Raw genomic sequence first — 13,245 nt, 5'->3', positions numbered from 1 at the left:
CTAGCTGGTATAGGTGGGCCTTACGCATCACCAGGTCAACGACCTGGAACTGCCGAGGTCTCAACTTGGAGTTGTACTTGTACTCCACCCTTCTCTTCAAGGTTTCAACTTTGATTCTTGCTTCCTCCCTTACTTTATCCAATAGGTCCAGGTTCACCTTTCTCTCTTCATTGGACTCTTCGGCCACGAAGTTCTGAAAGCACGGTGAGTTCTCCTGGATCTCTACAGGAATCATCACGTCCGAACCATACACCAAGCTGAAGGGTGTTTCCCTAGTGGTGGACTGTGGAGTAGTGTGGTAAGCCCACACAATTCTAGGGACTTCTTTGGCCCAGGTCCCTTTGGCCTTCTTCAGCCTTCTCTTCAAACCTTTGTGCAGAACTCGGTTGGCAGACTCAACCTGCCCATTCGTCTGGGGGTGTTCGACGGATGCGAACACCTGTTTTATTCCAAGTTCTGTACACAGTTTTCCCAGTTGTTGGCTTGCGAACTAGGTGCCATTAGCAGACACCAACTGTTTTGGTACTCCAAAGCGGCATACTATGTTTTTCCACACGAAGTGCTGAATCTTATGGGTTGTGATTTGCGCCACTGGCTCGGCCTCTATCCACTTCGTGAAATACTCTATGGTGACCACGAGATACATCATCTATCGTACCGCCAAAGGGAAAGGCCCTAGAATATCGATTCCCCAGGTATGGAACAACCAAGGGCTATAAATCAATTTGGGCTCTTCTGGTGGCGCCTTGTGCCAGTCAGCGTGTTGTTGGCATTGCTTGCACTGCTGTGCGTACCTCGTGCAGTCTTCCCTCATGGTTGGCCATAGTATCCTGCACGAATGGCCTTTGATGTGAGAGATCGACCACCAATATGGCTCTCGCATATTCCTTCGTGGAGTTCTGCCATTATTCGCGTGCATTGCTCGCCATTTACACATACCAAAAAAGGGTGGGTAAACCCGTGTCTAAACAAGTCTCCGTCAGAGGGTGTACTTGGTCGAATTTTTCTTTATTTTTCTGGCCTCTATGGGTTCCAGCGGGAGTATCCCATCATCCAGGTAACGCTTGTAGGGCGCCATCCATGTTTCTCCTCCTTCAACCAAGCAAACCTGCAATGAGTCTTCCCCAAGATAATGACCGATGACTCTTCTTCCTCCCTGCCGACGTGCTAACCTGATGGACCCCTACCAAATTATCTATAGTGAAGGTTCGAGGTGTCTTCAGGGTTTCCAGGATGATCGTCCTCTGTCTGCCCCCCTTGCCTGAACTCGAACACCACATATGACTTCTTCAAAATTTGGACATATTCTAGATAAGCAGCCATATGAGGGTCTTTGGCTTGGTATTCTTCTGTTACTGGGCCCGTAACTAGCAGGGAGTCACTCTTCGCCAGCAAACTCTGCACACCCATCTCCTTGGCTAACAGTATTCCAGCGATTAGAGCTTCATACTCTGCCTGGTTGTTACTGGCCTTAAAAGCGAACCGCAGGGCTTGCTCAATCAATAGCCCATTTGGCCCTTCCAGGATGACGCCAGCTCCGCTGCCTTGTTGGTAGAGGAACCATCTACAGAGAGCACCCATCCGAAGTCGGACTCTTTGTGGTGCGTGTCTTCCGAGGAGAGCTTTACCACGAAGTCAGCGTAAACCTGGCCTTTGATAGGGCCTATGGATTCGTACTGTACGTCAAATTCTGATAGCTCTACCGCCCAACGCACCATTCTTCCCGTAACATCTGGCTTCTGTAAGACCTAGGGAAGGTTTGTCATCACCACCATGGTAAAGCTCTGGAAGTAGTGGCGAAGTCTTCTCGCTGAGAATACTATCGCCAGAGCCGCCTTCTCTAGGGGTTGGTATCTCGCCTCGGGCCCTTGCAATACTTTCCTCACAAAGTAAATTGGCTTTTGTACCTGGTCCTATTCCTGCACGAGGACTGAGTTGATCGCTCGATCAGTGACTGCAAAGTATAGGCGAAGCGGTGTGCCCAACTGTGGTTCGCATAACACCGGAGGACTGGTCCTTCAGCTTGAGGAACGCCTTCAGCTTGAGGAATGCCTCTTCACATTCTCTGGTCCAGATGAACCTACTGTTCCTCCTCAGGCACTTGAAATAAGGGTGGCCTTTATCCCCTCCCGCTGATACAAATCTGGACAAAGCGGTCATCTGCCCTATCAACTACTGCACCTCTTTTACTGAGATCGGGCTCCTCGAAGCGAGGATTGTAGCGAACTTCTTTGGATTCGCTTCTATCCCACGTTTGGTGAGTAGGAAGCCCAAAAACTTGGATGCTTCCATCTCGAACACACACTTCTCAGGGTTTAGCTTCAGTTTATATTTAGCTATTGTTTTAAATAGCTCTTCTAAATCAACAATGTGTTGATCCTTTACCTGCGAGGTCACCACCATATCATCCACGTAGGCTTGTACATTTCGCCCTATCATGGGCACGAGTTCTTTGTCCATCAGCCTCTGGTAGGTGGCACCTGCGTTCTTCAGCCCAAAGGGCATCACTGTGTAACAATAGCAAGACAGCTCTATCATGAACGCCGTCTTGCACTCGTCCCTAGGATGCATCTTGATCTGGTTGTACCCAGAAAGGCATCTAGGAAGCTGAGCAACCTGCAACAAGAGGCGCTGTCTACCAAAGCATCAATGATTGGCAGGGGGTAGGAGTCCTTCGGGCAGGCCTTGTTGAGGTTTGTGAAATCTACAGACATCCTTCACTTCCCGTTGGCCTTCTTTACCAGCACCACGTTTGCAGCCACTCTGGGTATTGAATCTCCCTGATGTGGTCGGCACTCAGCAACTTCCGTGTTTCTTATTTGATGACCTTCCGCCTTTCCTCGTTGAAATTTTTCCTCCTTTGGGGGACAGGTCAGACCTGGGGGTCCATTGCAAGACAATGGCATAAAAAGTCGTGGTCTATGCCAAGCATGTCCGAGGCGGACCACGCGAAGGCATCCAGGTGTTGTGCTATGACTTCGACAATCTGGTCTTGCATCCCTTGGCCTAGAGACTTGCCAAGCTTAAACATTTTGCCACCGATCTCCCTCTCCAGGAGATCTTCAGCTGGTTCGGGTCGCCTTTCCCAGGCGACCTCTGCGCGTGCGACCCCTTCTTCACTTGGGGGCTGGGTGGTGACAATGAACACTCCTCTCTTTATTTTGAGGCTATTCTCGTAACACCTTTTAGCCTCCTTCGGGTCGGATCTGATGGTGATCACTGTTCCCCCCAAGGAAGGTAATTTCATCTTCATGTGCCTTGTCGATGCAATCGCTCTCAGCCTGTTCAAGGCAGGTCTGCCCAACAGTATTGTTCCCGCCGGTTGACCTAAATGTCTTTGTGCGCCTCTGATAACATCGCGTCCAAGAACCCTCCGTTCCTACGTCCTTTTCCTCTGATGGAATCACCTGAAATAAAGAGACAAAGGGCGTCGTCGCGGCCGTTTGCACTCCGACGCTCAAGTCAAACTCTCGAGCAATGAAACAACAAAACTCTTAACTCTGAGAGCACTGTGTGTATGTTCTCTCTCTTTCTCTCTTTGTGTTACTTCCCTTAGAAATGCGAAATGCGTACTAACCAAAGCGTACCTTGTTAGATTTGTTGTTACTCCTTATTTACCTTTCAGTGTCTCTGCCCCTCTTGCTAACTGTGACTTAAGCATACTATAGGCGCGCCTTAGCGACACTAACACCCAGTCTTAGGGCCAGCTTAGTGCGTAAGACCACCATGCCGAAGCGCGTCTGGCGCGGGATGACCACTTGGGTGCTAACTCATGCGCCAAATCTCTGTGGTCATTCGCCCTTGGCGCCCTTGGCGCCCCTTGCCCAAATCACGTGCCATGCATGCAGATTACCCCTGGAATGTGACCCTTACGAGTCGTCTCTTTCCCAGTGCCTCTTTGGTGGTGGTGCGTACTACCGCGATCCCTACACCCCATGCACAGGTCCCTCGTGAATTGGGCCTCTCCTTACTGGTAACTGGAGTGTGGCTTGGAAACCACCTTTTTCGGTCCATCTTTACTGTTGGGGTGCCGCCCCCTCCTCGGCTCCCCTTACCCACGAGCCTAGCGAGACTCCGCCCTGTCCTGCTGACCCTCTAGCGGACCCAGCCTTCGGGGCCCCACTATGACTTTGCAACGCCCAAGTACGAGGACCGGTCGATACACAAGCCCCCAAGTCTCGAGCTGTCAACTTGTTCAGCAAAGAGACTACGGCCTCGCCCTACCGTCCTACGTGGCTTCATGTGACAGGACATGTGCAGTGCACCGAAGTGACGCTTTTTCCTTGATCAGCGTAGACATGTCTTAATCCAATGGCTGGGACTTAATGTCGCTTGCGATTTCCAAGTTTACGTTAAGCGTTTCAAAAACGCACGCTTCATGCATTGTTTCATCACTTGAAACTTCTCTCGTACTCTTCATCTTCACCCTCGAGCTCTCTGGTTTCCTCTTTTCGCAAAAATCAGAACTTCCGCTCATCAATAATCAAAGGTATGATTTTCTCCATTGATTTCTCTTTACTTCTGATTTTGCGCATTGATAACTGTCTGGGACTGTTTAAACTTCCGCATTTTAAGTTTTCTTCTGCATCTTCTTCGTTCCTCTGTTTTCTGAGTTTTCCTGAGGGTAGGGTTTCCTGGGTTTCTTTAGTTTCACACCATAGCCCCCCCTTGCTGAACCTTTGCTTTCTTCTTTTCCTTGCTTTTCCTAACTTCCTTCATCATGGCATGAACGAAAGTCACCGCCAACCCTCCTCCACCTAGCGTCAACTACAAGCCCTTATACCCTTGGGCCCCTGACAAGCTCCTTGCTGAAACCTCCTCCCTTACCTCTCTCGCGGACTGGAGGGCACACCTGTTGGAAGAGGCCCCAACACCAATCCATTGAAAGGCCACCAAAATGTCAAATTGAGGCAACCACTAGAGTTATGGTCAAAGAGGGGTGAAGAGGACGCATTCTACATGTCATAAACTCTAGTGTAGAATAGTTTTTAAAAATAGCATAGTTTAATTCCTTTGTATTTATGTTAAAACATGCAAAGTGGAACCTAGAAGGATAACCTAAGTTTAATTAGAATTTAATACTTCTAATTAAACTAAGGTCCAACCCACATTTAGCCTATGTGGAGCGTAAGGTTCCAGAACTCCTAGCACATGGAAGAATTCTAGAACCTACCTCACATGTGCTGAATTTTGAAGCCACCTTCCCATGTGCCAACATTTGAATTTCCCTCCAATTCTCTTTTCATTTTCAGCCCACTCTTGCTTCATATAGAGGCGTTTGGGTCACGTAAATTCAAGATTAAATCATTAGTGAAATGCTGCCAATTTTGTGTCATTCTCACTCTTTGCCAAAAACCTCTTAAGGTTAGGCTCTTAATCTTCCTAAACCGTCACCTTCCAAAAAGAGTTGGTCTCACCACTCTCAATTTCCTACTTCTCATGCACCTTCAAGATCACCATCACTCTTAGGAGGATCTTGTTCCACCTTCAATGCATGGAACTTCCGCAAACCATCACCAAAACCGAAAAGAGGAGGACACAAATCCATCATTTGGTATCATGAGCTATGGTTCTACAAGAGCTAGGTGTCTTCTCTCATTTTATTTGTTGTGTTTTTCTTGTTTCTGTGTTTTTCTTCAATTCTCCATGTTTTCTTGCTGTTTTTTGCATTTTAATTTGATTTAGGTGTTGTTTGAAGAAATTCAATCAGTGCATTGTGTTCAAATTGTTCTTGAACTTCTAATTTTCACATTTGTGTAGGAATCTATATAGAATTGTGTTGCTGTTTTGTTTTTTTTATTTTGTTTGAGTCTTGTTTGCAATTCTATTCGGTTCATTATATGTGTCTTGAGTCATTTTAATTTCTGAATCCTATTATGTTTTGTCTAAGTCATGTTTTTCCTAATTTGTCATCAATTCCATGTAGTCCTGAATTTGTTGATAATTTTGGTTTCTTGATTTGATTTGAGTCCAGATTTATAATTCTGTGTTTGTTGATCTTTTGGTGCATTTTTGTTTTAGTTTGAGTTCATATTTGTATGTTAGATCCATACAAATTCATATACATCCACTCCATTGTGGTTTTGAAATTTCTCATTCTGTTTTTAAATTCCAGAATTAGGATTACTTTGTTTTTCAAATTCTGTGCTGGCTGGTTTTTGTTACGAAATTCAAATACGTTGAAGAAAAATTATGAAAATCTGGATCTATACATTTTGATGTGTTAGAAAATCAAGAAAACAATAATCAAAGCAAAAGACAAAATAGATAAAAAATGATAAATAAAACAAAAAAAATGTGCATCTTGGCGCCAAAAGATACGGTAGTTGGACAAGAATTTTGAAAAGTTTATCAAAATTATTTGGTGCATAGTTTTGGTGTGATTTCAGCGCCAAAAGTTTACTAAGACCTTGAATTGTTTGTGGTTCAAATTTAAGAATCAAATTTCAAATAGTCAGGTCAGCATAAATTTTATAAGTCACGCTTTTTGGACCTAAAATTTCCAGTAGTACTGTTTTGGTTTTTCTAATCAATTCTAGTGCCATTCTCTAGGTTCAATTCGTGTGCTACCTTTTGTTGAGTGCCTATTTTTATTGCTTGTCCAATATTATTCAATACTCCTTCTAGTTGTGTCCTATAAATCAAATCCATTTGTTGTTGTCCTATTTTTAAATTTGAATTATTCTTTGCTTTCATTTCTTGACCTCTAAATTGTTGGTGAACAAAATTCAAATTGGTGCTTGTTAAGTGGAATTAACCTTGTGGTGAGTCCATCCCTACTTAGTAGGTACTGTTTTGAAGATTTTAATTGGCTAACCATAAGAGGTTAAGGCAAGGAGCTGCAGCAAATATAAATTCAAACACATACACATTGTAGAACACATCAAGGAAGATCAGCCACAAGCCAAGGAGTGCATAGTTTAGGATATCTGAATTTTATTTTGTGTAATTCAATTTGTTTGTACTTCTTTGAGTTTTAATTACATTCAACCTTGATTAATTAGTGGATTAATTGAGTGTAGACGGTGAGTGTGTCTTCAATGGCTCCAAGTGTCTAGAAGCCTCACCTTAGGAATCGTCTAGTTTAAAGCTTTGTAGTTAGCAATCTTTAATTTGTGCTTAGTTAATTGCTTTACTTTAATTACTTGATTTGCATTGTTTAATTGCTTTGCATTGTTTTCCTTTGCATAAAAATTGACTTTTCATTCCTAATTGTGATCTAAGTAAATTCCTTAGAAAAAGAATTGTGTGAAGTCTTGAGGGATAGGTTTTGGCAAGGAAAGGCTTGGTACTTAAGAGATCCTAGTGATCCACCTCTCTTTCCTGGAAAACTTCCTTCATTACTTTCCTTTTCTTTCTTGAGGTAAAATACTTTTAAACACAAAGCTTTAGTCATGTCAACTCACTCTTCCAAATCTAGTGAAAGTGATATAAAGTCCATTAAAACTCTTTTAAAACAATTAGCCAAGGACTTTCAATCATTCTCATATAGACAATTGGAACATAAGGCACAAATCAAAGAGTTGAAAATGGCTAAAGAAAAGGATGAAAGCTATAAAAAATCTAAACAAATATATTCACATGCATCTAGTTCTCACAATCATGAATCTTTTGGGGAAGAAAGTCTTAGGATAAATGAATATTATCAACCACCCCCTAGGAGAACTAGAAGAGAAAGAAAAGAACAAGAAAGCACTAAGGAGGTTAGGGTAGATCTACCTTATTTCCATGGGGAAGAAAATGTAGGAACCTATCTAGATTGGGAAATGAAGGTAGAACAATTGTTTGCTTGCCAGAGAGTAAGTGAGGAAAGAAAGGTACCCTTAGCTATCTTAAGTTTTCAAGGAAATGCTATGAATTGGTGGATTGCCCTAAAAAAAGAGAGACATCTCCACAAGGACCCTCCCATTACATATTGGAATGACCTTAGGAGAGCCTTGAGATGTCGCCATATTCCCTCATCCTACAAAAGGAAGTCAATGGACAAACTCCAAGGACTTCATCAAAAAAATCTAAGTGTAGAAGAATATTGGCAAAAGATGGCGATATATATAAAAAGGGCAAGGATTAATGAAGACAACCATAGCTAGGTTTTTAAGTGGTCTCAAACTTGAGATAAGAAACAAAGTTGAACTTTTATCTTATAGAGATTTAAATGACTTGATTCAACTTAGCATTAAAGTTGAAAAACAAATTTTGAGAAAACAATCAAGTCAAAAACAAAGTTCATACTCTGTATCTTATGACAAGGATGAGTTCCAAAGAGGGGAAGAACATATAAAAGAAACATCTCTAAAACTTTCCCAAAACCTAGCCGAGCATATCTCACACACTCAAGCTAAATAAATTCAATGTTTAGAATGTCTTGGTAAGGGTCATTTAGCATCTAATTGTTCGAATGAAAGATCTATGATCTTAAGGAACAAAGATGAATATAGTAGCCAAGAAAAAGAAACTAGTGAGAGTGAAGAAAATGAGAAAAAGAAGAAGAAAGAAATAGAAAAGCCAAGTGAGGGGTTGTGTGAATCTAGAAAGAATGAGGAATATCTTACAACACCCCTTACAAGCATAGTGAAAAAAGAACCCTTAAAAGGGGATTGCATAGGTAAATATATAGTAGTTTATGATTACCTAAGCCACCTTAGGGAAGTTTTCGTAGTGTTTAGGGCTAATAGTTCGTTTGCTAATAGTGATAAATGTACTTTCTATGTTGATAGTGTAGTTTCTTTGGTTTTTATAGCTAACAAAAATGGGGTACATATTGACCCCGAGAAAATCAAAGCCATCCAAGAATGGCCAACACAACAAAATGTAGGAGATGTTAGGAGTTTTCATGGTCTAGCAAGTTATAAAAGGAGAATTGATCCTAACTTCTCAAGTCTAGCTTCACCACTCAATGAGTTAGTGAAGAAAGACACTCAATTTTGTTGGATGGAGAAGCATGAGCAAGCCTTTCAAAGGTTGAAAGCTCAACTCACCAATCCACCCATTCTAGCTTTACCAAACTTTGTAAAAAGTTTTGAGCTAGAGTGTGATGCATTGGGAGTAGGTGTTGGGTTATTGCAAGGTGGGCATCCAATTGCATATTTTATTGAAAAACTTCATGGTGCAACCCTCAACTACCCCATCTATAACAAAGAGCTCTATACACTTGATCCTGCCTGTTGACCGGGACGCAAGTCAAACCTGGATCGACTTCTGCGCCGTGTTAGCCTCCGTCCTTCACCGTGATTCACCTCAAGAACCTGCAAAAGACAAAACGGCGCCGCTGCGGCCGATCACGCTCCGACGCCCAAGTCAGCGACTGAACCACCAAATACTAAGAGAAACTCAAGAACTCTAAGGAACCATGCAAAATTCTCTCTCAGCGTACTCAAGACTCGCAAGCGTAAAGAAGTAATCTAAACGTGCGTACCTCAGAAGTTCGTTAGAATCTCTTATATACCTGTGCACTTTCTCTCTCCTGACAGTTACACATCTGGACACGTGGCTTGCATCCAGCTGTACACGTGTCACCATCTGGAGCATCCTTGACTTGGGCGCCACTTCTTAATCTTCAGGCTTTTGGCTAAGTTACTTATGCATGACACAACTCAGTGCATAGCTGCCTTGGAGCGTGATCTCTTCTGAGTGGCGAGTTCGGGTGCCTTCGTACACACCTTCCCTGTGGTCTTGCCGGCCGCCTTCATGATCTACTTTTCTTGCTTTACCGTGTATGTTCAGGTAAGCTGTCTCCCGACCTCATCCTCTGGCTAGCTAAGAAATGACTATCTGACTTCATCTTCGGCGATGTCCTCCTTTCGGCGATCTCTGATCATTTGGTCACCTGGGTTTGCATCCGGCGACTTCATCGTAAACCTAGTGATCGCCGGTTTAGGTATGCTAGAGACCGGGGCACGCAAACTCAATAACTGGCGTCCACACGAGCCCTCCGACTTCCTTCCCTTCTGCCAGCCATGGGCCCTGCTCAACACGCCTACATAATAGCTCGCTGCCACGTTATCACTTCCGACTACCAGGACGGTACACAAGCCCCCCAGTCTTAAGCGAAGACTTGTCCAGCGAAAAGCCTAAAGAAGTCATGTCATCATCGATCTACGTGGCGCTGGCGCAGAATTCCAAACGTTCGTACTTTCTGCTTTCCTGACGCTCCACCAAACACCTTTCCAATCGCTCGACACGTGGCTTCATCAACGGTTATCTTTAGCTGTCGTTTACGCTTCCAAAAGTCGTTTGAAAAACCCTTAAACCCATTTCATTTCTACTGTTCCATCATCTCTTTACCTTCTCAAACGCTCTGAGTTTCCTCTGCAAACCCACGACAATCTTCAACTCTCTCAATCCCCAACTCCCTTTAACGTTTACTTGATCATCGAAAGGTACCTCTTTTACTTCCTCTGTTGATATTTGTTGCATTTTAACCGATTCGCATCATCCATTAACTGTCTGGTGCATACGTTGTGGGCTGTTTCTTTTGCTTCTCCCTTCTCGTAACTTAGGGCTTCGTCTTCCATCATAACGAACTTTCGTTCGTTCGTTTTTCATCCTTCTTTCACAATCAAGTCAGCCTCTGCAACCTTCGCTCATCTTTCCCTTCCTTTTTCCTTTGCAGTTTCCGCGATAGCTCATTCAAAGATCACCGCGAATCCTCCTCCCTCGTCGCGAAACCCTCCATCTCAAGCTCATAACCCACCGTGAGCACCTGATGCTCCCTCCTCCCAGGCTGAGAGGCCTGCAACCTCTCACCCCAACCTTGCTCAGGCAACTCCACCCATCGCCGGAGGTGCCTCCATCGCTTCTCCAGACTACAAGAAGTTATACCCCTGGGCCACCTCAACTTTGCTGAAGGAGACTTCTTCAGTAAACTCTGCTCTGGCGGTGCTTCGATTGAAGAAAGGAGACGAGCCCAACCTTTCGTTCCACAAGGAGCACGATGACAAACTGACGATGATGCCTTGCCCCCCCGACGTGCCAGTCTGCGCAGATGACAAAGGGAACAACGACGATTGTTCTCCTTTGTGTATACCACCCTCTTCAAGAAGGTGAAACTCAGGTTTCCCCTTACCCGTTTCGAACGGGAACTACTAACCGAGCTCGACATCGCCGCCGCCCAGCTCCATCCCAACAGCTGGGCATTCATGCGGGCGTTTCAAATTTTGTGCGCACATTTGGGACTACCGGACTCGGTAGACGTGTTCCTTTTCCTGTTCGAGGCCAAGAACCCTGGAGATCGCCTTTGGGTGAGCCTGAACGGAATTGTTGGGAGGTCGATACTTTCTATCTTCCAGCAATCTTACAAGGATTGGAAAGGAAAATTCGTCCAAGTGCGCCAGAATGATCGGGACACTTCGCTGCTCGACGGCTTTCCCTTGTACTGGGTAAACAAGGGAAATAAAGACTCCAAGGGAAGCTTTAGAAAGCCAAGAAGCCCCGACAACATGGGCGATTTGGACAAGGACCTGTGCCTCTTCTGGAAGAGCGTGGCAGCCGCTAACATCACCTTTCTCACCTCTGCGATCATTTCCTTCGAGTTCTTCGAGGACCAACTCGAGGCTCGCATAGGTTAGTGCTTACCTCAACATTCAAGTTTTTGCCCTGTGCTGCATCTCTGTTATCCATTACTGGGCGTCCTGTCTATTGCGCACTAGACTTGGTCTTTATTTCCTGCACCATTTGTTTGTCTCATTTGCACACTTACTCATATGTTTTACTTTTGTCTTTGAGCTCACCTGTATACTTTGCACTATGCAGATCTCATGCTGGGTAAAGGCAAGCTAGCTGAATTGAGGGCGCTCGCCCGAGCCCACGAGTTGGCGTCGGGCTCCCAAACTGTGCCCACCTCAGTAGCGGAGATCGCCGCTGCTCAGGGCAGGTCGCCCCCTCAAGGCCCAGCTCCTTCAGAAGCATTGCCCGCTCAACAACGCAAGAAACTCATCTTAAGGAAGCCAAAGAGGAAAGCTCCTCAGGTGGTTCATGAAGATGAAGAAGAGGATGATGAGGTAACCGAGGATGGCCTCATCACTAAAAGGAGAAGGGTGGCACCTTCTTCACCACCTGCTCCACCTCCTCTTCCAACACCAACACCGCCTTCTCCGCCAGCTCCAACATCGCCAGTCCAAGCAGTACCTTTGGCGGCTGCATTTCCTACGGTTGAGGCTACTGAGCCCAACTTCATGGAGAACCCTCCGAGCGCCTCCACGCCATTCGTATCTGCTGGAGAGGGTCCTCCTTCAACAACCTCAATCGCCGAAGCTGCGCTAGGTGGGGATGAAGGCGCTCATAACTCGCCGATAATCATCATTGAATCCCCCACATCACCACCACGCCAAGAAGCCCAACCTTTACCAATCCAAGAGGGCGGTGGTGAGAGCCAACACCAGGCTCCTTCAGCGCCTCCACCACCAGCGGTTGTGAGCCTTCCCCTCGCGGTTAAAGGGATCTGGGGACCCTTCATAGCCAAGCTCAGAATGATGGCAGAGGACCTCCCCTCCATCATATCAAAAGTTGTGGAGAGCTCCAGCATAAAACTTCAAGACGACATCTCCGTGCTCCAAGAGGAGAATCGCCTATTGTGGATCGAGGCGGAGAAGTTGTCTTGCAATCTTATGATGGCGGAAATCGAGCACTCGCGGGTGGAGGACGCCATGAGCACCGAGCTGAGGGTGGCGCGTAAGGAGGCCACCGATCTACACCAGAAGGTGCACCTCCTAGCTCAAGAGAAAATTGAGCTAGAGAGCAAACTGGTTCCCTACCGTATCAAGGCGGCTAACCTGGAGGCATCAATCAAAGCAGATGCAGCCAAGGTAGAGAGCCTTAAGAAGAGGTCAGTAGATCGGGAGGTCCTCTTAGGAAAAGTCGAGAAAGAGAGGGATGACACCATGGCTGAGCTCGCCGAAGCCAGAAAGGAGAATGAGAGGATCGCCGCAGAGCTGGCCCAGGCGCAGGAGGAAAACAAGAAGGTTGCTGAAGACCTCACTCAAGCTCGTGAGACAACTGAAGAACTAAAGAAATGAGCTGATGAGCTAGAACAGCAGACCGAGGGGCTCAAAAAGAAAACTGAAGAGCTCGAGCTGAGCTCCGCCCAAATCCTCGCTGCTGGGTTTGACGCCGCCCTGGAGCAATTTGCCTGCCAGTACCCTGATCTGGACCTCTCCATGGTGTCACTAAACAACGAAGTGGTGGACGGGAAGATCGTTCCTTCTAAAGATTAGCTGCTTCCCTCCATCACTTATTCATCTGTCTTTC

At 45.4% G+C, this 13,245-nt stretch overlaps 1 protein-coding gene across 1 annotated transcript; it reads left to right on the top strand.

Annotated features, from left to right (window-relative positions):
* Window positions 1-11,438: 11,438 nt before the first annotated feature.
* On the top strand, window positions 11,439-13,013 carry LOC137838382 (uncharacterized). Its single transcript, XM_068647626.1, has 2 exons — window positions 11,439-11,562; window positions 11,752-13,013. Exons 1-2 carry the CDS (start codon window positions 11,439-11,441, stop codon window positions 13,011-13,013), a joined length of 1,386 nt encoding a protein of 461 aa, XP_068503727.1.
* The last annotated feature ends 232 nt before the right edge of the window (window positions 13,014-13,245 follow it).

Source organism: Phaseolus vulgaris, chromosome 4, assembly GCF_000499845.2.
Source record: "Phaseolus vulgaris cultivar G19833 chromosome 4, P. vulgaris v2.0, whole genome shotgun sequence".
NCBI classification, from domain to species: domain Eukaryota; kingdom Viridiplantae; phylum Streptophyta; class Magnoliopsida; order Fabales; family Fabaceae; genus Phaseolus; species Phaseolus vulgaris.
Note: the sequence above shows the minus strand (reverse complement) of the source record. Positions and strands in the feature narration are given on the sequence as shown.